Source organism: Electrona antarctica (assembly GCF_951216825.1).
Source record: "Electrona antarctica genome assembly, chromosome: 8".
Classification (NCBI taxonomy): domain Eukaryota; kingdom Metazoa; phylum Chordata; class Actinopteri; order Myctophiformes; family Myctophidae; genus Electrona; species Electrona antarctica.
In genome coordinates, this window is record NC_136789.1 from 44,694,653 (window position 1) to 44,721,887 (window position 27,235).

General features: G+C 40.7%; 1 protein-coding gene across 5 annotated transcripts; it reads right to left on the reverse strand.

The window, feature by feature from the left end:
* Window positions 1-137: 137 nt before the first annotated feature.
* On the reverse strand, window positions 138-22,224 carry arfip2b (ADP-ribosylation factor interacting protein 2b). Of its 5 annotated transcripts, none has more exons than XM_079508861.1 (10): window positions 21,763-22,224; window positions 16,806-16,916; window positions 12,741-12,773; window positions 10,324-10,432; window positions 9,871-9,927; window positions 6,933-7,048; window positions 6,147-6,368; window positions 4,889-5,046; window positions 4,255-4,429; window positions 138-3,906 (listed from the first exon to the last, which is right to left on the reverse strand). In XM_079508861.1, exons 2-10 carry the CDS (start codon window positions 16,902-16,904, stop codon window positions 3,751-3,753), a joined length of 1,125 nt encoding a protein of 374 aa, XP_079364987.1. In that variant the 5' UTR covers window positions 16,905-16,916; window positions 21,763-22,224; the 3' UTR covers window positions 138-3,750. The 5 variants fall into 5 exon arrangements, with proteins under 5 accessions (XP_079364987.1, XP_079364986.1, XP_079364989.1 ...); XM_079508860.1 differs by having other exon boundaries at window positions 12,717-12,773; XM_079508863.1 differs by lacking the exon at window positions 12,741-12,773.
* Between the last annotated feature and the right edge of the window lie 5,011 nt (window positions 22,225-27,235).

A 27,235-nucleotide genomic window follows, 5' to 3' on the forward strand; every position in this document is an offset into this window, starting at 1 on the left:
GCATAAAGGTACATTATTACAGCATAGTATTAACTATTTTTCAAGGTGTTTATCATTGCTACTAATGATAACACATTGAAAACGAGTTAATACTGTAGATTAGAAGAAAGGAGGGAAAAAAACAGCACCAAAACAGAGTGATTGAAAAATGTGTAGTTTAATTCCCTTGGGAGGAGGGGCCATGTCTGAGTGAGGAATGAAGGCAAAATATCACTCTATCATCCACATACTTTTACAGCAGGTACAATCATCCATACCATACAATAAACCATTGCACCTTAGAACACATTGATTGAAATCTCACTGCATATACCCTCATCTCCGTCTGCAACAATCTCATCGAATAGTTGAACAGTGACTTCATTCATGCCACACCTCACTTTCCTACAGTGAATAAATATATTTAGCTTCTACAAAGTACATAGATGCGGGCAAATTGGCAGGACAGGGTCACACTAGGTTCATATTGCTGTGCAGAAGTCAAAAGGATAATAACACCAACAGGTGCACAAACATCAAACGACTGCGTAGACTGATTTTCAACAGAAAATCAGTAATAAACCATGCTTACTTTGCACGATTCAGAGGAATGCACACTTCACAATTTGAGAGATGAGACCTCGAAGAAGTCATTGGGTCCACTTTGACATTTGCATGGGTTTGAAAAAAATAATCTCTTTAAAAAAATATTCACAACCGTATAAGAGCCGTGCTATTGAGCCAAAGTTGTTGATCTTGCTGTGGCCAGATTCAAGATTTAGATACCTGGAAGCATGGAGTTATGCCAGTATGTGCGAGCTGGCACGTACAAAGGCCAAGCTTAAGAGTCACACATAGGTAACAAATAGAGTAGACCAACACCTACACGTTGTATCATTGACTACCATGCAAATACACAAGCGACAAGCCATTTGGAGGACTAACCTGTGTAACCGGTAGAGCTCTCACATAGATCTCTCACTTTATTACTTTTTTTTATTGGGGTTTTAAAGTGGTTTAATGCAACATGGTATTCAAATGAAACATCCTTCATACAGGCTAGTGCATTTTATGTCATAGACATAGAGCATCAGCACATAATATGTACCAGTTACAGAATATCCTTTGTATCCATTCAAAACCATTAGAACAGCTACATAATAATCAAACTGACTGATTAGATAAAGGGGGGTTTCGTAATTTTACCCATCTCGAGTTGTCAGTATTGCAGTATGCTGATACCAAGACATTAAGATGAACACATTTTAATTAATAAATATATAGTCATGTAGCTATTTGAAAAAAATAAATACAAAAATCATACAATCTCAACATCATGCTCCTAGGTTGCGGTAAACCTCATTTTCATTGCCATCTATTGAAGATTGTAGCCATTCTGTGTTCATACCATGAAAATGTTTTACTGGTAGTTAAAAAGAAACTAGTTAAAAAAAATCTAGCGATTACTCCCAACATGGAGACTTGAATTCATGGATATTTATTTGTTTTTGACGCATTTCTAAGCCAATCATTTGATGACCAGCGCCCTATACACCCTATGGAAACTGCTGGTCATCACATTATTGGCTTAGAAATGCATCAAGAACAGAAGATCTCCATGAATTCAAGTCTATGGGGAGCGTAATCGATGCGAATGATGTATAGACAGGTTTCTTGTCTACAAATATTACTGGGAGTGTGCGCATTGAGGGGGCAACCCACTTCGACTGAAACACTCACAGCTAGAAAAGTGGTTCCCAACCTTCTTTCATTGGAGCCCCCCCTTCTTACATCTGACACAAGCTGAGACCCTGTGGGCAGGCACAGGTTAAAAATAATTAACCACTTGAGCCCAATATACACGATTAATCGTGACATAGCTGATCTATGAGCTCACAGTCAGTGTATTGCAATGCGATGAATTGTGAGCTTGTAGATATATTTTTGAAAATCTTGAAAAATGAAAAAAATGCAAGTTATGATTTTGTGCAACAATTTGGAACCACTTCCAAACAGACAAAGCCCCAGGTTGGAAAACACAAAAGATGCATTCCAGATAATGCTCTAGAGTGCCGTGTTGTGCCCCCTAGATGCACAGAAACCCATTTATAGAGGTGAAGATTACTGGTGTCGATATCCTGATCCCTCTGATTTTCTCAAAATTACCAATCAACAGTTAAATCATTGGGATTTGCCATATGATTATAGATAAACTTCAGTACGAAGAATGCAAACCAAAATGTATATTGGTACAGTTAGAGTGTTTAAGGTTCTACAGTAATTTCAAAAGTGTATTCAAAATAAATGTATATTGCAAACATAATTTGCATCCTTCCGATTAAAAAATAAAAACACCAAAAGTAACAAATTGCGCATTTCCAAACAAGTAGATAGTCCTTGAAAACAAATAAATACCGGTACTCAAAATTGCGACCCTTCAAGTTGGTGAGAGCATGACTTACTGAATCCTTCATTTGACTCTAGTTAACTTGTTATCTATCACACCCTCTTCAGCCTTCAGTGAGACTGAATCATTGTGTACTCACTGTGTACTCACTCATTCACACAGAAGGGATAGCTTTTCTACTCTCAGGCAAAATTACACTTTGTCACATTAACAAGCACATAAATTGTGATAAACCAGATCCAACCACATCTCGGTTCGTAGATCTTTGTACTTGAAAACCGACTGACCAAGTGGCTTATATTAGCTGTATTGTCACAGCTAGAAGATGCCTTTCAGAATCTGGTCAAAAGTCTCTCTGGGGAAAATGACCCAAATCAGCATAGTTTTAAGTAGCTGTGGCAGTGTTTTGTGAATGGGCATGAATAACATGTACCATTTAAAGTCAAATATGTCTGAGTTTACAGGTTACAATTTAAAATCTGTAGTGCGGACAAGAATAGTGTTTTTTTATACTTATACTCCAAATGCCTGTGGACACCGCCTTTTCTTATGCACATATTATAAACTAGAAGTGATTTGATTACCTTAGCAAATATAAAGAGAACAGTCAAAAGTAAACAAAATAACTAGGCTAAACACAACGCTGTTTTGTGTTCCTAACTACAAACAATCATATATTTATCTCAAAGTGAAAGTACATAATTTGGAATGTACATTGATTTGAAACATCTGAACATTCCACTTCCAGTGTACCATACAAATCTTCTTTTTGTTTTTAAAACTGATGTGTCTTGCTCCAGGCCACATATTGCGGTGCATTGCTGTGGACCACCTTGCCTCGACGTAAGCAAAGGTCTGGAAGAGATTTGATGTAGTTGTCATCCATGTTTGAGGGTCTTTTTCCATCTGTCAAAACCAGCCACACGGTTTAAATGGTATAATTTTTACCATTCTCTGTCTTCTCGTGTTCGGATGGTGCGAGTCTTATCTCTGCAAACAGGGTAGCAAATGGGGTAGCACTCAGGGTGTGCAGTAGTAGCAATTATATTGTCTAAGCAACAAACAACAAAGAAAGGAGTGGTGTGGCAAGCGGAACAAAGTCACTAGGGGTACAAACTGCAGGGAGATTATTTTTAAGTGAAGACAGGGGTGGAGTGCAAGAGGCACTAGAAGCACCCTGATCAATCATTGAGTGTTATACAGGCCGCTGATCTCTCCTGCTGCCTTGATCCTACTCATTGAAATATCCTTTCATCCATCCATCCATCCATCGTTCTAATAGTTTGCACATCCGTTTGTCAGTGACACTTTTCCCTCTGTAGTGTTCCTCTGGATAAAAGGATGGTAGAGAAGTAGATGTCCCCTCACTGTTCCTCTAACCAGGATGGCTTGTCGGCTCCGGGAGGTCTCAGTATGATGTTGAATTGCTTCAGTGTCTGCTCCAGCTGTTGCTGGTTGCCAGCAAAATATGCAGAGATGGCGTTGTGGAAGAGGAGGAGTTGTTTGTGCATCACCTTTACCTGTGTCACCGTGATAGGAAGAGAGAGAGATGGTGGTTTCATGGTTATAGACCTACTAAATGTATTTTCCGTTTCCCGCAAATAGCAGGTTTGATTGTGACCTAACATTACTATATATCATTTACCTGACAGATTAACATTTTACTGCCGACCAGAATGTCCAGCATGATTACAACTTACCAAACATTAATACATTACAAATATATAGATAGATTGTACATTTTCATTTATTTAATGGGAATGTCTTTAAAATAAACATGCATTATCCTTTTTTTACGGTAGTTCAGAGAAAATATGACACACAAAACACCTAAGCGATCAATATGGTGTCCTGCTCCACTCACTGACCTTGTTCTCTTCCAGGAACTTGAGTTTAATGGTGACGTCCGAGCGCAGACGTTCATACTTGTCCTTTTGGACCTGGTATTGTTCCTGGGCGGAATCTATGCGGGCCATGGCCACCGCATCTCTTGGACCCAGGCTCAGCTCCTCCAGGTCACACCGGTAGGCATCAAACTCAAGTCTGTTCAACAGAGGGTTTTGACGATTACATTTTTTAGGTGCACTTTAGGGCTCTAATCAGTCGTCCAATAGGTCAGTCGGTACATCCACTACATTGGTCCCAAACAACATATCTCTGAAACCACTAGCTGTCATGGAATCTGTGTTTCCTCTAGTACATACATGGGCAACTGTCAGCCTTCTGAATTTGAAATACACAATAAACGTGCTTCATCAACAGGCAGAAAGTAATTTATCTTATTGGCCAATTGTTTCACTACTATGACAAATAAGAGTAAAACCTCTGTGATGTTATTGCAATGCCATTAATTTACCACACCTGAAATTTAACTAAAATGCAGACAGTGTTTAAGCCCTGGATGCTGTCAAAAGCTTGTCGTCAGTCTTGTCACTGCTTAAAATTCTAGCTGAACTTAAAGCAAAACTTCTCAGAGAGACCAGGTAACGCTAGTGTCCTCACCTTGCATTCTCGTACATCTTGATGGTCATCAAGGTGTCCTCCATGGTTTTGTTGACCAGCGTATTGATGCTGGACACAAAGAAGTTGATGGCACCCAGTAGAGTCTCCCCATTCTTACATAGCAACTTCTGAGTCTCTGCGTTGTAGCCAAACTCATCCTGGGATGGAATCAAAACATTTAGTCACTCACTTGGCTATTAGGAGGGTTTGTTCAGCATGTCAATAAATACCTGCACTCTCAAGAACAACTGAGCATATTTATTATTTTGTTCTAAGAGGAGGGTTTGTTCAACCTAGCAATATAATATAATTCAGTGACAGACAGACAGAGAGACAAGACAGAGATCCCGCAAGGGAAATTGATGTCACAGCATTAAACACAGTACAGATATACAGCTAAGAGAGAGATACACCTATCTAATAGGCGGGCTGGCAGTGTTTCCTTACTTAGATTATTTCAAATATGATGCTTTTTCTTGTAAGGTCCCGTAGATATTAACCTTCCAGTAATACACCAAGAATGTAAATAATACAAATAGGTAAGTGGTATTGTACCGATATTTAAATTCTGGTCTGGCTTTCTGCACTTGGACTAATAGGGATTTGCAAAAATGACTTAAGGGGCAGTGTTCACCAAAGTGTCTTCCCGGCTGAAAAACCAAGGTTCTCACCTAAAAACGCTTCCCACACAGAGTTGAAAATATTTAAACTTTCAGCAAGTAGATTAAAACATCAGACATGAACACACAGTGTGGAATAGCACCTCATTGCGCTGGTGAGGTTTGTAGCATAGCGTAAAATAAATATGCGCCGTTTAGTAAACAATTCATACAGAGTCTATCTCGATATATCCACATTCAATATACTGTATTCCATATAGTGGAGTGCCTGGAATGCCCTTCATGGGATGAGGAGTGTGTGGACATCTGACATGGGAGAAGACCTCAAGAGGCGCGGCTGTTTGTAGCTACAGCTGGGGCCGAGACATGGACGCTCAAAGCACAAGAATGCTACGAATGCCATATACATTTTGGGGTGGTTTCATGGCGAACCACAGGTGTGTTACTCTTCCATTCATTGACGTGGTGTTTATTTGAGTGTGATGTGGGATACGGTTTGTTGTTTGATTGTTCTTCTAATGTGAATATTTAAGTTAATATGAATGTTTTCTTAATTCATTTCTTAATCTTGTTTCAGTTTGTGTGTCACTATCTTTCTCTTTCTTTGAAACAATTAAGGCAGATTTTAGAGGCCTTACCCGCAGTTCTGGAGACTTCTGACTGAGATCAGCGAAGGTGTCGCCCAGGGCGTGCTGCGTCTGCACCATGCTGTAGAAGTGGTTGGTCAGTGCTCTGGCCAGTTGGAGTAGGTTCTCATACTTCTTTTTGGTGTCCCTCAGGACCTCGATCTGAGTTTCCAGCTCCAGGTCCACCGTCCGCGAGCCTCGGCCAAAACGCTCCGAGAGCATCTGCTTCGTACACTGACGGCAGACAGCACAGGTCAGAAACAAAGTAGTATACAACATCCGGCTCAGGAACCTGAGTTGCAGGTCTCTCCCATTAACTTACTATATCTCCACTGTTTTTTCAAACTGCTCTTTCTATGATAAAAATCACACCTGTGTGAAGTAAGAGGCGCTCTTATCATCATACATCATCATGACATAGCATGTATTTTTGCTCAGACACTATGACGTAAATTCTCCATTCATTGTCAATGGGAATTTAATGTTTGTGTAAGATGAAAATCTACACTAATAGCTGAATATAGGAGGGGCTAGTGCCCCTCAAAAAAATAAATAAAAACGACTTGTTGGCCTGCCCTACTGCATCAAATCAAAGCATGCATGTGTTGTGGATGAATGAATGCTGGGCTAACAAATCAAGTTGGTGGGAATGATTAAATCAAGCAGCCTAATTACAGAACCAGAACCCATACAAGTCTTTACATTTTGTGATGTTTTTGTATTGTATGAACGTACAGAAACACTTATTGAGTGAAGTTCCTCCTTGTATACATGTAAAACCATCCAACAGCAACGTACCTTGTAGGTGTTGAGGCCCCATTTCTTTACATACTCCAGTTTCTCTACAGCCACGCCTCGTGTGGCCTCGTCTGCTGTTATTGATGAGCTGCTGCTACTATGGTGCATACTGGACCCTGACAAAGGAAAGTGAGAGGAGTGACATCCCTATTTTTGGCATGTCATTATAGGTGAAAATGCTTAAAAAAGTGTAGGCCTATTTGGTTTTAATCGTGTCACACACATGCAACTTATATAAGTAACTAGGAATAAGTAATAATAGTATAAGTAATATAAGTAACTGACCAGGAAAACCAACTAAAGACATCAACTACAAGATCTAGGCAGCGTTACCATTTAGATAACTTCTTTTAAAGACTTTTGGTCTACTCGCATGTTTAATTTGTGGAAATTACAGATCAAACTGAGGGTGATTTCTGACACAGACATCTTCTAGAATCTAGCCCATGCCCATCACTATCATATCATTTAAATTACAGCATAGTGACAACATGCACAAGTGAGTGTGGTTTGAGTGGAAACATGAAAGGGAAATATGATTGAGTGGAAATATGACAAGAAAAGTAGTGACAGTAAGAATCCATATCTTGGGGTTTAAACTTTATATAGATGTAGTGGCACCTTCTCCCCAACATATAGTTATAATGCTAATCCTGTTAGCATGGCAACATCTAGAATCTACTGAGGTTTGGAGCAATGCTCGAGCTTATGGACAACTTCTACCCCTTCAGCTTCTACATGTACCTCCCGGGGGGGGGGCGGCCGTACCCGAGTGGGTAGAGGTCTGGAAACCGAACAGTGGCCAGTTCAACCCTTGGCCTCCCTTGGTGCCCCTGTGCTAGACACAAGTCCCTAACAGCTCATCTCAGCAGCCATTTACGGGATGAAGCCGTTAAAAGTAAATTTCCCTCCCACGGGGACCGGAAAATACTCCCTTTACCTTTGCATTCATGTGACTGGCTGGCTATGTAGCGGGTGAGAGAGCCGCTTTGAGGAGCGCTACCTCGCCTGGCCTTCATACGCAGTTCTGTGGTGGGTGGGTGGGTGGGTGATTGGGGAGGAGGGATCAAGGGTGAAGGGGTAAGGGTTGGTATAGGGTGGGGCATGTTTGTGGCATGTGAATGCCATAGGTTTTGGCCAAATGCATTCATGGTCAGGTAGGAAGTCAGATTGTAATGGCGGTTGAGTTATAAAATGCATAGAAATAACACAATATGTCATCGTATTGATGTATTGTAGATGAACAAAGTGGGGGTTTGGATCAGGAGAATTTTTTTTATGGAATGACAAGGGGAAGATAAGAGGAGGATGCCAGAGGATGCAAAGAAGTATTTGTGGGTAGGAGGGAATGATGACAAATGGAAGACAAAGATTGGCATGAAAAAAAGACAAAGACACAATGTTTAGTGAGAATGCAGACAAAGACAGAGACCGTGTGGGCACTGGGTAAATGTTCAATTGCTTTGACAACTTGACAAGGCACACATGCGATGTTAAATGTTGTGATGGCTGAATGGAAATCACCCTCCTGTCATTAAAGACACTAAAGAATAACAAGAGAAAATGCTTAGCAGATGGCAGACATTAAAGTCCTATTAAAAAAAAATATATTCAGCTGAGATCCGGCCCAATAAAGTCTCCATTCATATACATGCCCCTGTTCCAGTATCAAAATATTTTCTCTCTGCACCAGAGATCACTCTGGTGAGTCATTCTAGTCTTAAATAAACCTCCCAAAACAAAACAAGAAAACCAAAGACAGATTATAAACAGCAGCTCCCTGGTCCCAAGAAAACCCAACCTATGAGCAGAGGAATAATATGGAAAAGAAAGGATTAAGTGTTAGAAAACATCCAAGGAAAAGACCAAGCGGACAGGGAGCTCCCATCACCTGGAAAAGAGTAAGGACCGATGAATATGGAAAAGGGATAGAGGTGGAAGCTTCCCAGTGATTCTCACTCAGACTCCAAAATACACATACAGAACAGAGCCAGAGGAATGAGAGGATTTATGAAGAGTTGTATTCCAAAATGACAAATCTCCCAAGCTCAAGTGACACCTACTCTGTCATCTGATGGACCATACCGCCATCAATACATCTTATAGTCTATTCACAGCTCCAGTCATATATCGTACACAAGCAGACCATTCTACCATTTAGGTCGTTTTTTATATTTTGAGCGTGTTTCGATTTTCCCCCTAACCATTAAAATGTTACTGAACATAGTTGAATAACTAAATCAATGTTGGCTAAACATTATTGTGCACTTAAGATGTCATGAACGTTATTATGAATTAAATCTATATTTTCTCCAGGGACCATTGATTTTAAATCAATCTGTCTTTTGAATGCAATAATGCTACAACATAATCTTGACAAAATAATTAAATAAGCAAGTTTCAGGTCTCTGCAAATTTTATAATCAAATAATTGTACAAGGCATTTGTACTCTTAATATGTTTTGTTTGTACAGCCCTGTAATGTAACCAAACCAAACATTTAACCACTTAAACAGTAAACACTTTAAACACGCCTTTAACTCAAGTTCTGCAGGGGTCTACAGATCTAGTATACTAGATCTGCTATGTTCACCCAATGTTCACCACAGGCTAGGGACGCTAGGGTCCTGCTGGTTAAAAATCAGACTCTAGCCTGAAATCCATTTCTGTTTTGCGTTTCGAGTCCTCCCTTGCTGCATGTATGCTTTGGAAAATAGTGAGCAGTAATGTCAAGTATACCAAGAATCATAGTCAAAGGGCTACACATGCCAGAACTCTTCCATGGTCATTTAACCTTGTCCTTTTCAACTATATGACACTTTCTGTCAACTGGAGTCTATCTTTTACTAATATTGAGAAACGTTGGTCTATACTGGATTATGTAGGATCTCTTCATGCGGAGGTAAGGTAATCATGACAAGAGAAAATGAAGTGCCACCTATTCCTGTTACTGTGATCCTTTTCTGAAACGCGGGATTGTAGCGCACACCAGGGCCTGACGGAGAACAAAAAGACATAGAAATGCATATGGTTAGTAGTTAGTTAGTAAAGAGCGTGATTGTCTACCCGTCAGAGAGGCATGAGAGAGCAATGTGGAAGCTAAAAAAAAAAAAGTGTATACATTTAGAAGAAAATGCAGGATGTTTGCTGCTGTGCAGATTGCCAGTTGCTGTCTGGTCGCCAAGTGGAGGCTAGCATGTTGTCAGGTAGTTGAAAGGCTGTCCAACAGTTTCCGTTGAAATTTGTCATCGTCACATATTGTCATAAAAAAAATATAATAAAATAAGAAATCACACCATAACTAGAGGCGGGAGGAATCAAAAAGGCAGAGAACAGCATGGATGAGAAGACATTTAAAGCAGAAAAGACAGCGGGTGAGAGAGAACTCTACCTTTGATGGAGCTGGTGGGGATAATGCCCTCTGCTGTTCCACCGTAACCCCCCGACACAATGCTTGTCTCGTTGAGATTAGGACCCGATACCATCACCTGCTGCAGGTCCTGGAAGGTCAAGCAAACGCAGGGAAAGATGGAAAATAAAAGAGAGATGGGGGAGGGGACATATAGACACAAGACTGAGAGGGTTAGTCAAAGTCAACAACATTTGAACAGCAAGCAGGTTTATTGAGACTGAGATAACTAGTTTTAGAGGTTATCCACTAGAGGGAGACAAACTATTACATTAGAAAGGTTAGAGTTAGAAATTACACCATCAATATCTATCTACACCGTTTGGTTCCAAAATGAAATGTGTTTTGAACACTGGCGGCAATGTTGGATTTGACCTCTCACGATCCTTAGAGGTCAAATGTGACTTCACTCACTGACATGAAAATAAAAATGATGGTATTTATTTACTAAAACTATACTAGAAGTTTCATGCTTTTTTTCATAAAATGCACATTTATATTACTGCACTAAACTGCACACATCTTTAGGTCACCAACTCTATAACGCATAATGTAGAAATATTCTCCTGAACATGGAAAATTAGGCACTAGGGAAAAGATTGAAAGCCCACCACTAGCCAGTCAATGTTTAACCTGACTAATCTACTTTGTTGAGCCCTCTTCAACACGGCACTGTTAGAGAACAGGCAGACTAGTATAGGTATCTACAGCCCACCATGTTTGGAAGACAGAGCCAAATTAACTTTACTTACTTTACAAGCTTTCCACTGTCAGAGTCAGACCATACATTTGTTTTGGAGCTCAAATTTTTCATTTTAGCTACGTATATGTGTAGCTCATTTTAGCTACGTATATGTGTACTGCAGTGCGGTAGCAAACTCAGACTGTGACTTGAAAGTCTGTCAAGTTAGTCCTTAGCAGGGCATATGGTGTGACAGTTCCTGACAAACCGTTTAAGCTACTTGAAAAAAAGCTGTGTTGGTTCTTAAAATGTGTCAAGGAGAAACTCTGGTTTCTCATCAAGAAGACTCATCAAGAAGGGGAAATAGGATGTCTATTTCCTCTTTATAAACAAACAAATGGACAAAGCCTCCCTTGAGTTTATAAAGGAGGGGTCCAGCATAAAACATTTGTTGAAGATAAATGTTTCTTATAAATATAAGAAACACTCTCCGGATGTTAAATAAAGTAGGTTTTGGATATATTGTGGCCACCTTAAGTAAAGGTCCAAAATATATTTGTTTGCAATGTTTTGTATATTTTAAGTTAAATGTCTTTATTGTACTACTACTATTATTGATGTCACACACAAAGTGAAGAGAGAGGAGTGTGGCTAAGGCTAACGTTCCTCTAATACAATTATCCTGGTCATAATAACCTACAGTAACATGGGAGTTAGGCCTGAGAGCATTAGTATGCAGAATTCAGTAACTACTTTCTCTACACAACCCAAAGCTATGTTAGACAGACAGTGTACTACAGAGCACACCAACATGACATTTGTGACATTTGTTATTCATACACCAGCATGTCCTGTCATCAAACAAAGACAAATTAATCATACACACGCATACACAATACACAGAAATGTTCATTCCGGTACAAATGTTAAACCACCGTTGTGAATTAAACCAAAACAAAGATGAATGCTTGAGACTAAGGGTTAGGTGCCTTTTGTTAGGGAGATTGAGGCTGCGAGATGTCTCTTAAAAACAAGGAATTCAACATTAGTGTAAAGAGAGAACATGGTAAGCTATTTTTCCATTGTGTTTGAGAGACACGCAGCAGCTATTGGCTACTTTGACTAGTTAGTAGCTAGGATTCAAGGAAACAGGGGTACCCAGTTCAGTCTGCACAATGGTTTGTAATATCCAGGAGATTTACATGTTAATCACATGAACCCCAGTGTCCCTATATGGCATTTGGTGGGAAATGGAGCTGGCCTAGTATAGAGCCCTGAAGAATACTGCATACCGGTCAACTAAGTATATATGGCTTAAGTGGTTGTTTGAATACAAGCTCATTATATCATAATGAAATGAAATGAAATGATTACTATATTTACCCAGGGTATCTGGGCTAAGCTCAAGAACTTGTTTCCAGCCAGGCCCTGCTGATAGAACATTTCATCGTAGTGGTTCAATGCCTTGTTCAAGGGCACTTCAGCGGTGGTAATTTTAACGTGTCGGACCGCTGATTCGAACTGGCGACCTTCCGGTATCAAGACCGCTCCGCAATCCGTTCGGCCACCGCTGCCACAGAATGCCATAGAATGTCAAACCATTGAGCAAAACCGAACGATAAACATTAAAACGTGTGTGCGGCGCGCACGCACGGACACACACACCACACGCACACACACGCTGCCTGCTCACCCTGCCGTCTCTGGGGAGTCCTACCTTCTGATCTAAGCTCCACTGAAGCTTTGCAGCCTGTGTGGATTGATTGACACACAACGATTGACAAACAAAAGACAAACGGAAGGGAAAGGGGGGAGGAAAAAAGGAGAAATGAAATCAAGGACAAATGAATAACTGAAAAATCATCCAAACGGGACAGAAGACAGATGGAATATCATGAGGGGGGGAATCAGCACTGCTGTCAACAGAGAGCAGTGTGATGTGTGATGATGTCAGAGCAGTGATGTCACATCACAAGTGTCGACTGCGTTCACAGTCAGATGAAACGATGCAAAGGCGCATTGTGAGTTGTTTTGGAGCAGCTACATGCATCATTGCGTCTTTGCAACGTCATGTCGCTGGCTTCCATTGACAATGAATGGTAGACTGCATCATTTAATCTCCCCGTGTGAACGCAACATTAATTTAGGCATGGCCTCGGGGTGAGCTGAAGACCACAGGAACATATCCTGCTTTTACTTTCACAGCGCCAACCCTGTGAACATGGTTTACATCAGTGCATAACGACAGGTCAGTTTGTATTGATGCCTTTTAGAGGTTTAAAATGATCACAACAGGCCATTACTCTAGTAAGATAATAATCAACCCTATTTCAAAACAGCAAGGCATTAATTGTTTGTACTGTTGCGTAGTTGCCCTGTAACCCTCAATTTAACTACGACATTACACATTTGAAAACCTACATTACTACACACATTTAAAGCACACAACATTTTCTATATTGTATCAAAACATAATAATCGCTTCATGAAAATCCCTGGGCTGACTTGGAGCTTGGCTGTTCATGCATTTATCTTTCCTGCTAGGACGTCCCAATCGTCTTCAATGCAACCAATGACACTCAAATGTAACTTTGGTCTTTCTTGCATGATCAATGTTTGACTTATTTTTTCAGTGTTAACGTCATCATCACATCACTGACTGAAAATACACTGATGAAATTTGCAGACATGAACAGTGAACAGCATCTCTCACACACACACACACACACACACACACACACACACACACACACACACACACACACACACACACACACACACACACACACACACACACACACACACACACACACACACACACACACACACACACACACACACACACACACACACACACACACACACACACACACACACACACACACACACACACACACACACACACACACACACACACACACACACACACAGCCAGTGCAGTAGATGCCAGAACATTGTGATTCATCATTGTGACTCATCTGGTCTTTGTAGGCCTGCACAGTGAAATAGTCTCAAGTTAACCACTGTCTCAACTGATGGAGTGCTTCTTTCTAGTGTCTGTTCTGGCACTAAAGACAACACCAGCACTTACAAATCTTTGTGTCTTTGTGTGCAGTCTTTGGGTCATCAATATGTCCATACACAGACAAATGTGTACGTGGCAAATTCTAGATTTTCTATCTTACATTGCTATGCAGGTCAAGCTTTCGCCACCTCATAGCTGTCAATGTTATTTTGCATGGCTGTGTTGTTGAACATATACACGGCTTAACGTCGGGAAAGCAACATGAACGTGGTCGTTAAAAGTTGATTTCTCCCTCTATCATTTCCTCGTATTTAAATAATGTCATGCAAATCGAGTGCATAGCCTACTGCAGGCCTGGTTGACTAGATATAGAAGACATGATGCTCTTGCTAGTGAAATGATCCATTATTTATATGGAGAAATCCCGTCATTTAACATGCATCTCTATGGGGGAGGAGGACAGCTTGCCCTGTCTCCTCGCTGCTAACGTGTGTTAGCCCTTCGGCTTTGCTGCAGGTAACCCCTCTCCGTCACACTTTTCATGTCTCGATCCAAATAAAGCAGAATGTATTAGGATATTCTAAAAAAAAAAAGGGGTAAAGGGGTGCTCTTATCATCATACATCACATTCCATGCTCAGCCAATCAAATAATCACAAATGTCATTCCAGCCAATCACTTTTGGCGTCTTCAATTTTCTGCCATCACTTTTTATCCTCAATATGTACTCAGCCAATCAAATCATCGCTATGGGGTGATCAGCCAATCAAATCATCGTGTTTGTGTTCACAAAGCTGGGCATAGGAGCGCCCCTCAAAAAAAGGAAAGAAGACAGTAAGACACAATAGCTGTGTGTGTGTGTGTGTGTGTGTGTGTGTGTGTGTGTGTGTGTGTGTGTGTGTGTGTGTGTGTGTGTGTGTGTGTGTGTGTGAGACACTGTGTGTACAGACGCTGCCTATCAGTGCGATCTGAGGGGACTAAAGCCCAAGGACAAAGCATGGCCAGCTTCAGATTAATTGCAGAGTTACTATGACAACTGGTTAATATCCAGCACTACACAGTGCAGCTCAACACGCCTTGTTCATGATGAATACATTAAAAAAGGAGATATCTGCTTCAAATGGCTGATATGAAAGGTTGAAGACTTACTTTACTGAGCACTTAAGCCTGGAGAGAGGATAGGATTTTTCCATTTACAACTCGGGTGCAGCACATAGTTTGGTTAGCAAATAACATGTTTAACTGCCACTGCTTGCTCCAGGATCTGGAGTCATTGATAAACTAAACTCTGTTTGCCGAACAAGGTGTGCCTTAGGCCATGCCAATACATGAAACCTGTTCCAGAAACTCCCATTACTCCTCAACTAATTTGTTTGCAGAAACGTACTGTTCAGTGTTCACATCCACATAATCAAACAAAGCATACGGCAAAAATTACCCTCAATTACATTATAGTTGTATTACCTTAAAGTGTCCATAATCTCATTTCAATATTCAAAAACAGTGACTTCTTCTGGATTTGAGACAAAGTACCCAGGGGTTTCTATTTATCGAGCACACCAGCAAACATATCTCTGTAACCCTGAAAAGCCACGTCAACAGTTCCCAGACGCTGTGTTTCCCAGGGCGACCAAAGCACTCCAGCAGGTGATGTCCCTGTTGTCCCAGTGGGATGTGTTTTTTAAGAGGTACATAGCTCAGCCATACTAGGCAGCCTGTATACTGTTGGTGTGTGCATAATTTAATGAGCCAAATACCAGTTGGTTAATCGGTTATTGTTTTTTGTTTGTGTGACTGTGCGTGTATCATTTGAGTTTTGCACAAAGACACACAGTACGGCAGATACTAGTACTTGTAGATTGTGACAGAAAACCCATAATTGAATCACAAAGGACTACTTTACCCACATTTGGCTATACCGGTTTCCAAATAGGAGATTTTCTATAGCAGACTCACAACCACAAACTGGTGGTGGGTGTTAATTTGAGACCCTGATTGATGCATTTTAATCTCATCGGTCGAGGGGCGGTAAAGGGTCATGAAAATTGAAAACATTTCAAAACCCCTAACCCGTATATGCATGTCATGACCTAACAACACATTTTTGACTACTGGGCTGGCTAGATGATTACAATTCATACAGCATATCCAAATCACTATAATAAAATTATGATTTACATTACGTAAACTGATTTGGAAAATACAATGAAAACTAACACCAAAAAGGAAAAGATATTTGCCAATTGAGCAATAAAATGAGTAAATAAACAGAAATACTTTTTGATACAAATCCAGTCCACTGGTCTATAGTAGGTAAAAAATTAATCTCAAGAGTCTGCACACTGGAATAGAATTTGCTACCAGTCAATTTATGTTTCAACCAGCTAAGTAAGGGTCTTCATCAGAAGACATTGATACAACACAACATCTCCTGTAAACTTTGGATATGTAACTTACATGATGTGCACCTCACCTTTATCCCGCATACACACTATACACAGTACACACACTATTCAATACAAGACATGGTGGTTACCAAGTAGCAGCATACTTTAACCTATTTACTCTGTAACTACTATACCTTTCAATCCGGGAGCACTACTAGCAACATACATTTTTGGTATTTTTTGAATAAAGTAAAGTTTTTCAGAAATCTTAGGTCAGGATTTAGAAGGCATATTTAGAATCGGCCTCAGGTCTAAGTGGATTAAGAGAAAGATAACAGAAGCCATTTGTTAGAGCTTAAACCGCAACCCACCTGTTCCAGGCTGTCGTCCTCCGGTAGAGTCCCTGTGTCTCCATTACTATTGATGGGAATCTCCATGGTGGCTGCTTTACTCATGATACTGTCTGTCATTCTGCACTGTGTCTGAGCGACAGGACAGAGGGAGAGAGAGAGAGAGACAAAACAGAAAAGGTGAGAGAGCGAAACGAAAGCAAGAGAGAGGGATAAACAATGAGGCCTCGATTCTGTCATAAAGAGCCGAGACCCTCAAAGACCCGAGAGCCCAGAGGGTGCAAGCCAAACAACTGAGCTATCAGGCGGATGAGAATATAATTGGCACAAACAAGTGCAGAGGTGGCATTTCAAAGAGCGTGGCTAGCACTCAGCCTGCGAACACCACCTATCAAAGCCTTGCGCACAGGAGCCGCCAGTACAATGAGCTGTCTTGTTCAAGTGGCCACTCCATTTTACAACTCCATTAGCTGTATAACTTTACCGCCTGCGGTAGTAGTGAGGTTTCAATGAAACACTGCTGTGGTAACAACACTGTATCCATCATTCTAGTAGCTTGTGTCCATTCAGTCGACCACATACATTAATTATGAACGTGTGTGTGTGCATTACGTAAAAATAGATTTTGCTGAGAAAATGCTGGATGTGCAACTTGGGCGCTAATTTTAGCTCAGCTGTGACAGCTGACAGCATATTAATGAATTCACCCATACAAAAGCACAGATTGTGTGTGTGTCTCAGTGTCGAGCAAGGCCATAACAGAATGCATGGACAGTTTCAGGGTCAACAGAGGGGAGAGAGAGAGAGACTTATCAGGGCGTTCATATAGCAGGATGTATGTTAAATAGGTAAATGTCGTCACACCTAGATAAACCCCAGTATATATAGGCCAATGCAAACACACAAAGCACACAGCCTGTTAAATTAAGCAGCTAAGGATGGTGGTTATTGGTGAAGGGGAAACATAGCAAACCACACCCGAGATGCAACCCACTATTCAGACAGTAGATTGTGTTTAGGCCTATGCTGTATGTTATGAAGGTGTTTTTTTGGGAACATTTCATGTGTTCTTAGTTCTTATGCTGTCGACAACTCTCCTTGCCAGCTCTGGCCTGTCTAAAAAGACTGATATTGAGAGCTGGTAAATTTTGATTTTGCAAAACGTAATGCATTGCCAGGTAGACAGTTGTCCTTTCTGCATTAACAAACAAAAAAATGTATAATTATTTGGCAGGAAAAGCAATATACTGATTAGGATTTAGGAATCCTCCAGTAATAATGAAAATGGGTTTGAGTTAGTTGGACTACTCCTCGGCTGTAGAAAATATTAAAGTTTCAAGCTGTCCTCTAATTAAGATATACAGTAGGTTAGGTTGAGCCGAATGGAATACGTCCTTGTGGCTCTCTTTGCACTCTCCAGTTGAGCTTGGGGGAAAGTTTAGCCAAGGTGAAATAGCAACCTCTTGGTTCTAACGTTAAACTGCCTGGGAGTTATGAGTCACTTCATAGTTTGGGTCTTTGGGAGGACACCATCAAGAGGAAAATTCCTGCTTCCTTAAGACGGCTGACCCAGCTTGGATGGTTCTACGGCAGATGAATACTGGGTCACTGCTGGTCATAAATGATACATAAATGATGATTTCTATGTTCCATACTAGACTGTTCTCGGACTAAAGCACAGACAGATGTATGGTTACGATTCAAGATAGTAGGAAAGTTGGAAAGCAGACTACAGTATAATGCAGATTCAGGGAACAAATCAAAATTTCTAAAAATAGAACAAAACCAACGGTCGTCACACTGCATACTATGGCCTCAATAATGCCTCGCCTTAGCAAACTAATACACCAACTGAGTCTCTTATGAAGGGTAGGAACATTTGCCATTGTTGATTTTTCTATCATTTTACCTCACAGTAGATTAACAGGCTGTTAAAAGTTGAAGTTGGCTACATAAAACTGTAGATATACAGTATGTTATGCGACTACTATGGTAATAGCGAATAACGAGCCATTGACACTTAAGGTTGCCCACCTGCCGGCAGGTAAATAAAACTTTGGGGCAGATAGAGTTTTGCTGTCAGGTTGCCCGACCAGGCAAGTGCTCATTTGAGAAGGGGGATGCAACCGCCTGTAAACACAACAAGATATCTATCTAAACACCTGCCCTGAACATGGCCAGGGGCTCTGTCTTCGGTCTGTGGAATTTTACATTCCACAGACCGAAGACTTGCACTTGACCTGTACTTGCCCGACAGGCAAGTGCCTGAAACCTTATTGTCAACTGTCAACCCCCGTCATAATAATATTAACCTATTAAGAGATCAATATGTTTAAAAGGAAAATTCCCTGAAAAAAAGCTGATCTACAAGCTCACAATGCTTCACACATTGTGAATAAGTATAAGTAATTAAGTAAGATTTGAGGTATGAGTAATGTTGACCTGCATTTGTTCTTCTTGCCTAGCCGGCTGAGAGGGCTTTCCATCTCAGATATGCATTTGGGCCAGGCCCATGTCTATTTCTATAAAATGTCTCCAGTGACTTTTCCTAACTCTGTTTTCCCTGGCCCGCAGCAATATTTATGTTAGCCTTAAAAATTATAACAGAGCCATCTCAGAAGGCATGAATTTCAAACTGAAAACCCTTTCATGCGAGACTTTATCTAGCTTGAGGCCCAACAGCCCTGAACTTTCCTTTAATATCAGTAACTGAAGAAATGTAACGCTGACCAATGCCATTAACTGGCAATGTAGAGCACATTTAAATGTGGTGTGATAAACTTTAAAAGCGCTATATTATGATTAATCGATATGAATCCCAGTAAAGGTGACCCATTTCTCCTGCTCTTTAGCTGGATAGACAGGGAAAATACATTTTAGGGTTGCGAATGGGGATACCATTACCAATTTCAATCAGGAGAGAGTACTGTACTCACTTGTATATTAATACATTATAGTATATACATACATGAATGTACTTAATGGGTTAGATTGTTTTGTTGTTAAATATTACTAGTATATTATTTTTATCTACTTGATTGGGTTTTAGACTATAGTGTTATTCTATTTTTAGAAAAGTCTCCTGTGGACAGGTTTTGAAAACTAGCACTGTAAGCAATGCAATGTGATTGTGATGTCCATGACAAATACATAAACAACATAACATTCAAGTCAAATTGGAAGTGATGAAACACAGCAAAAAAAAAAAAGAGCATAGAAAATTATTAAACACTATAAATTTGAAGCTGATGAATGGGTTCCATCTCCCGAAATTGGTGACTTTGGTCGGGGAGACCTCTGCTACTGAAAAAACCCTCTGTAGCAATATCAGACTCTAGAACTTAAGCTTAAAAACTTGTAGTTTAATCAATTCAAAACACATCACTTGCAGTACCTCCCTTTGAATACTACTGTATAACGTTTAAGCGTACGTTAGGTTAGCTTGGCCCAAATCTAGGCTATTTTAGTAGAGACTAACAGCATCTCCCCATAGACCAAAATGACCTGTGTATCTGCTGAAACTAAGGTCAGAAGAAATACTTGACCCTTTAAAATCTAATCTTAATTAACTCGAGGAACATTTTGTCTGCTGGTTTGAGATGAAAAACACATGAGTCAGTGGAACTAATCTGAACTATCAATACAATACTTGTTTTCTTGCCCTCACAGATAACAGTAACCATGTACTGTAGTTGGTGTCTCAACTTGATTTAACTCTTGACAAGAGTGCATTATCATTACCATTTTTTAAGTACATGTGATCCTACAGATACTACATGTGTATCCTGCTACATTATGTGTGGAAACTTTGAACTTACAATGAAAGCTTCTAGTCATAAAAAAATGTTGTTGGATCCTTAAAGACCAGGTTCCGTGCAAGTATACGCAACAGTACTTTGGAACATAGTATACTTACTTAATTAGTCCTATTCTGAATTTAATGTGAAAACGTTACTCTCTAGGCTATAAGATCAAGAAAAATGTTAAAAAGGATTTTGTTTTCTCTGAATGAGAAACCAAACCAATGGTGTCCCCATGACAACTGACACAAGAAAGCTTAGTTGGTCAAAGGGCATCAGATAAAGACCAAGGCCCTGGAAAATACCACCCTAATTAGCACAATGTACACATTTGACTGAATAGCACAGTGATCTAACAGTGTGATAACTTAAATGATATTCATGGGCCACATTTGACGTATCATGTGTCGTGAATCACGATACTGTGACAATTCAACAGTGTACAGTACAATACAATTCAACACTGTAATATAAAATAAGTGCAAATAGGTGCATGACAAAAATAGAATAATAAATGTAACGGTAACACAACCCTGTTGTTCCCAAAACCAAAGAAATGTATTTCTGACAGTGACACCAATATGTGAACTTCATGAAAAGAAAGATGCAGCAGAGACAGAGCCGGCCTCTTGAACTATGCGGGGCAATATTATTTCCCCGCAGGACCAGAGCTAGTTCAACCCTAAACTAAATGAAACTATATGGAAATAATTGGCATATAAACATACTAATAATACTAAAATCATATCTCGCCCATCAAAATACAATTCGCCACACTGCCTAGCCCTCCAGTCATACATACAGTAAATGCAAGCAGGGAACAGGTGCAGCGCAGAACAGGTGGATTATTTCTGGCAGGTAAGTTACTAACGTCATGGAGAGTGGGGAGGAGGATTTGTCGGGCCTTCGCTGTACGACCGAGCGATGGTTTCGTCATGTCCCTGATTATTAGAGCCATGATGTCCACTGTCCACATACAGTAGGCCTGCTTCCAATGCAATGTGGGTTGACTTGGAATCAATATTGCACGACTTCATTTCCAGCGTCAAAATGTGCCAACACCTCACCGCGAAACGTTGGTCATATGGTGCAGTTTTGAATCAGAGGAGCCATGGCAGGACAACATATCAATATCATTGTATACAAACATGGTTAAGTGGTCTCACTCAGACTCTTACCGGGATATTCTTGCGCTTGAAGCTCTTGGTAAAAAAGCTCCTTCCTCGTAGGCAGGCAGGCTAGCGGGCAAGCTAATAACAAGCTACCGTCACTCAGCGACAGTGCATCCCAGCGAATGAGCCGACTGACTGACTGGTGCTGTGTCTTTTGTCAGTCCAAAACAATCCACCGACGATGCAGTAGAATACTTCAGAATGCGGGTTTAAGAATACCGGTAAGTCAATGGCATTCTCGGTTACAAAACAAGACTACGCAGAGCACTGTTTTATCACCAGCTTCTTGGAAATAAATAATCCTCTAGCTCTCTCCTCATCGTCGCCGCGGCCGAAGGCTGGAATGGAACTCTGCACGGAACTGACGACATTTTGGTGGATTCTCTTCCAACGTTTGATTTCAAGCACGATCACGTCACCAGTCTTCCCGCAGTACCTTCGGAAATCGTTGTTTCAATTTACTGCTCGGTGATCTGATCCGGCCTAGAGCCCGCAATTTGCGCACACACATACATCCACGCATTGTTTCCGTATCCGCTGTACGCCCACCGGATCAGCAACCTTCAAAGAAAGCCCATAGCCCCGTTAGCTCGGCCCATAGGCTGCACGGCCGTGATGTGATTGGTTGACAACGCCAAAGCGAGGGACCAAATTATTGTGTAAATACAGTACATTTGTAATTGAGCTATTTTGGTGCCAATAATCAGAGGGGGCCTGTTTTGAAGAGGGAGATCTCGAAATGTATAGCAATGAACTCCAACATGAAGCAACTCTATTTTTTATTAAACTTATTTTATTTAGCTATGAGTTTATAGCCGTACAGTCAACAATAATTATGTCAGAGAATATCTATAAATATTGTCTCAATATTGACTAAACTAAAATGTACGCTGTAGTTCATTGTAGCAGCCGACCTGTTTTTCGTTCAGAGCATTATGACTGCAGATGATAATCGGGGGAAAAGTGTCCCCTTGTGGTTGGAACTTGGAACTATTCACTGTCAAATTGCAACGTCGGCAGAGAGGCTGGTTTTGTCATTGTCTCCACCAGGCTGAAGGCATGGGGAGAGAGTATGTTTTGCACTCCGTCCGTGTGTGCGTGTGTGTGTGTGTGTGTGTGTGTGTGTGTGTCCGTCCTTCCGTCCGTCCGTCCTTCCGTCCGTCCGTTATCAGCTAATCTCCGGCACCGTTGGCCCGATCCATGCCAAACTTTGCACACACATTCCCTAGATGCCAACGACGAACCTCTGCCCCAAATATTCCTCAACGGCCTGTTATAGCGCCACCATGAGGCCGATTTAGGCAAAACACATTTCTGTAGATTACTCGTACACATTTTATCCATACCTCACACAATTCGGTATACACTATCTCCATAGTCATGTGATCAACACGGAGCGGCACCATTTCCCATCTTCCATCCTGATTGGCTAAGATTGGCTTCCAAAGCTCACACGATTGGTCCGTTTCGAACAAAATGCCACAAATAACAAACACAGTGTGCAATTTCCGTGAAATTATACACGCACATTTCCACTAGGCCGAGGACGACATGCCACAAATTCTTTCCCCAAATCAGCCTCACGGTGGCGCTATAACAGGCCAATTCCTGTTTTTAGTCGACTGCATCGATCTGTATACAACTTATGTATGCACACTCCCTAGAGGCCATGGAAAAACATTGTCCCTGCAACCCTCCACATCTGCCGGTTAGCGCCACCATGAGGCCGATTTCTGCAAAACCCATTGCTTATGTTAGTCGCACAGATTTAATCCAAATCTCACGCAAATCGGTCCACATGATCTCTATAGTCATGTGATCAAGACGAGTCTGTTGGATTTCTCAGATTCTACACTGATTGGCTAAGATTGCCTTCCAAAGTTTTCAGGAGTGGCCCGTTTCGTTCAAAATGCTGCACAAGTCCGGCTCATCCAGAATTCTATCCTCAGAGATGCTATGAGTGATCTGGCTCTGCATTTCCTCAACAAAATGAAGAAAATTGTTGCCAAAAACAAAAAAACATGTTTATATTACTCCTAAACATTTTGCCAAACATCTCACACAGTCCTATCCTCCTGGTAGAGACCTGTGCCCAGAAGGGCACTTTTTCTAGTACTACAATTGTTTTTGGCTTGCAGCGACCCCACATTGTTTCTTCAGGAACAATATTTTCTAGTTAAATTCATGAATTTTGGAGCGGACCTATTTCTTACAAAACGTAATGTAATTTTAGAAGGCCCTTCAAGAGCGCACCTCCTTTCACTTCTGCCCATAGGACTTGCATGCGTGTGATTGAGCTCAGTGTGGTGACATCCAGATTTGTTTGTGAGTGTGAGTACGTGTGCATGGTTGAGAAGGAGTTCAGTGTATTGTTGAATGCTGTTTATATTGTTTTATTGATTCTTTTATTTTCACAAACTTCATTTCAAGGATCTTTATTTCCCCCATCACATTACCAAAGGAAAATATTCCTGCACACTGTCTTCAAATGCAGTTAAAGGCTTCATTGGGAAATCACAACGTTTCAGTCTATGGTATCACATTACCAGAAATGGACTTTCCTAGTATGCTCAATTGCAGCCATTCATTGTGTGATGATGTCATAACTTTACAACAAGGAAACACAACAAGGAACAAACAAATGTAAAAGTCAACTGTGGTTGGATGAGTGGCATCAAATGCGTTATGTCCTGCTTTTAGCCAGAAGACAAAGGTTAAAACTGGTATGTGGAAGATGAATCAATGAACAACAAAGTCTTATTGTCTTCGTTGTGTTACATTCAGAGATGATTACACTGACTGTATACAGTACACACTATATTATGAGTACGCCTGAATCACTGCCGAGTTGTGTTAATATATTGTTATCAAAAGAGCAGTGCTGTTCTTTTCAATGGTTACACTTTGATTAGTCAGCAGAGAGAAGAGAGATGAAAGTACAGATAAAGGAAATAAGCATTTAAGTGTTTGTTATGTTATGTTTTAGTTATATGAATAAAAATGAGTAGCGATTTGAAGGAATTAAAAATAATTTCACGTAAGTAAGTAAGTAAGGTGCGCGTATAAAGATTTATTCCTTTTGGTTGCTGGTGTTTATAATAGATTTGTTTTAATTTATTAAAGCAAAGAATTACATGTTATTATTGTCTCCACCAGGCAGAAGGCATGGGGAGAGAGTATGTTTTGCACTCCGTCTGTCCGTGTGTCCGTCCGTATGTGTGTGTGTGTGTCTGTCCGTCCGTCCGTCTGTGAACAGCTAATCTCCGGCACCGTTAACCTGGTCGATGTCAAATTTTGCACACACACTCCCTGGATGCCAACGATGAACCTCTGCCCCAGAATTTCCAGAAGGGCCTGTTATAGCGCCACCAGGAGGCCAATTTGTGCAAAACAAGTTTTTGGACAGTACACCTACAGATGTTGTCCAAACATCACGCAAATTGGTACACAGTCTCTCTAGAGCGATTCAACGAAACGTGTGTTTCAGATTTCTCAGACTCCATCCTGATTGGCTAAGATTGGCTTCCAACGTTCGCAGGAGTGCTCAGTTTCAAACAAAATGCTGCAAATCATGAACACATCGTGTGATTTCCGTGAAATTGTGCACGCACATTCCCACTAGGCCGAGGAATAAATGCCACGTGAACATTTTCAACTCAGCCTCATGGTGGCGCTATAACTCGCCTAAAAGTGTTTTTTACCTCTAACTGCACGGATCTGTGGATAACTTTGTATGCCAACTCCCTAGAGGCCAAGGAAAAACCTTTGCCTGGAATTTTTCACATCTGCTCTTTATAGCGCCACCAGGAGGCCGACATATGTAAAACACATTTTCTAATATTACTCCTTCAGATTTTATCCAAATTTAACGCAAATCGGTAGACATACTCTCCATAGTCATGTGATCAAGACGCGTTTGTTTGATTTCTCATAATCCACCCCCATTGCCTACGATTGGCTTCTAAACCTTTCAGGAGTAGCCCGCTTTGTACCCGTTTTGTACAAATTGCCACAACTACTCCGATTGCGGTGAAACTGTGCATGCATATTCCCACTAGGCTGAGGAAGAAATGCCACTTGACAGATTTCAAATCAGCCTCATGGTGGCCAAGCCGCGTCTTTCACACACACACACACACACACACACACACACACACACACACACACACACACACACACACACACACACACACACACACACACACACACACACACACACACAATATTACTCCTAAACATTTTGCCAAACATCACACACAGTACTCCTATCCTCCTGGTGGAGACCTGTGCCCAGAAGGGCACTTTTTCTAGTTTCCTTCTCTTTTGTGGCTGTAGCACCCAGGGGTTGTTTTTACATTTGGCCAGTAAGTGTCGCTATTAACCTACATTTTAGAGAGTGAAGAGCCAAGAGGTGCAAAGATGGAAAGACAGTCAGAAAGATAGCAGGCTACCCCATAATGCATACTTGGCAACAACAACAAAAAGTATAAAGAAGAAGTATCCATGGGCACTAAAACATTCAATCTGGGTACCCAAGTAGAGGGCACTTGGTAAATCTGGACACCAAAACAGAGTTGGTACCAGGTCAGGAATAGCATGGGCAACAAAACAGAGTGGGTACATCATGGATACTGCAGGGCACCGGGATTTGTGAGCATTAGGCTTATTTTATTACGCATCCTAAAGAAGTATATTTCTGATGAATTGAAAATGGAAGACCCTTATGAAGTCTTAGCTTTTCTTGTTTTATTCTTTTAGCAGATTTTGTATTGACCTGTACTTTCCTTGAACTGTACTCATTCTGCAAACTGTTTAAATCAATCAATCAATGTTTGTATCTCTCTATATATCTATCTATCTAATCTATCTATCTATGACTATGACTGAGAATGTATATTCTTAATTTCTTTGTAACGGTTTGTGTTATTATGAGAATATCTAAATTAGAGGAGAAAAGGTTAAACCCAATTGAAATTTATAACAATTTTATAATAATGGTGAGTTTTCCCTGCAGTATAGATTTAGAAAAATATTGATTTGTATCATACACGCTTAGCATGTGTAACAAGAATTAGAATTCAGCAAGATGTGATGATTTTCATGCCTTAAATAAATCTCAGGTGCCCACTGCCCACTCTTCCAGTTACCGATATCTATAGTTTTGGGTGCAGCAAAGATACCAGCTCTTATCTGCATTGATGTGCATGTACAACTTATGAGTGAATGGACATTTGTAGTTCTGTGGTCTAAAATGCAGTTGCTAGGGTATAATAGGTGGTTGCTATGCCCCACCCATTGAAACGAATGGGGGAATTAAAAGTGAAATATCTCTAAAACTAAAAGTACTAATTATTTAAAAAATAAGCCGACATGTCCTAACTAGGCCTAACATTGTAGAGTTGGAACAGAGTGTCTTTCTAAAACGTGCAGAATAGTCATTAATGCTGATCATGAACAGCTGGGGGACCAGCAGCAAGCC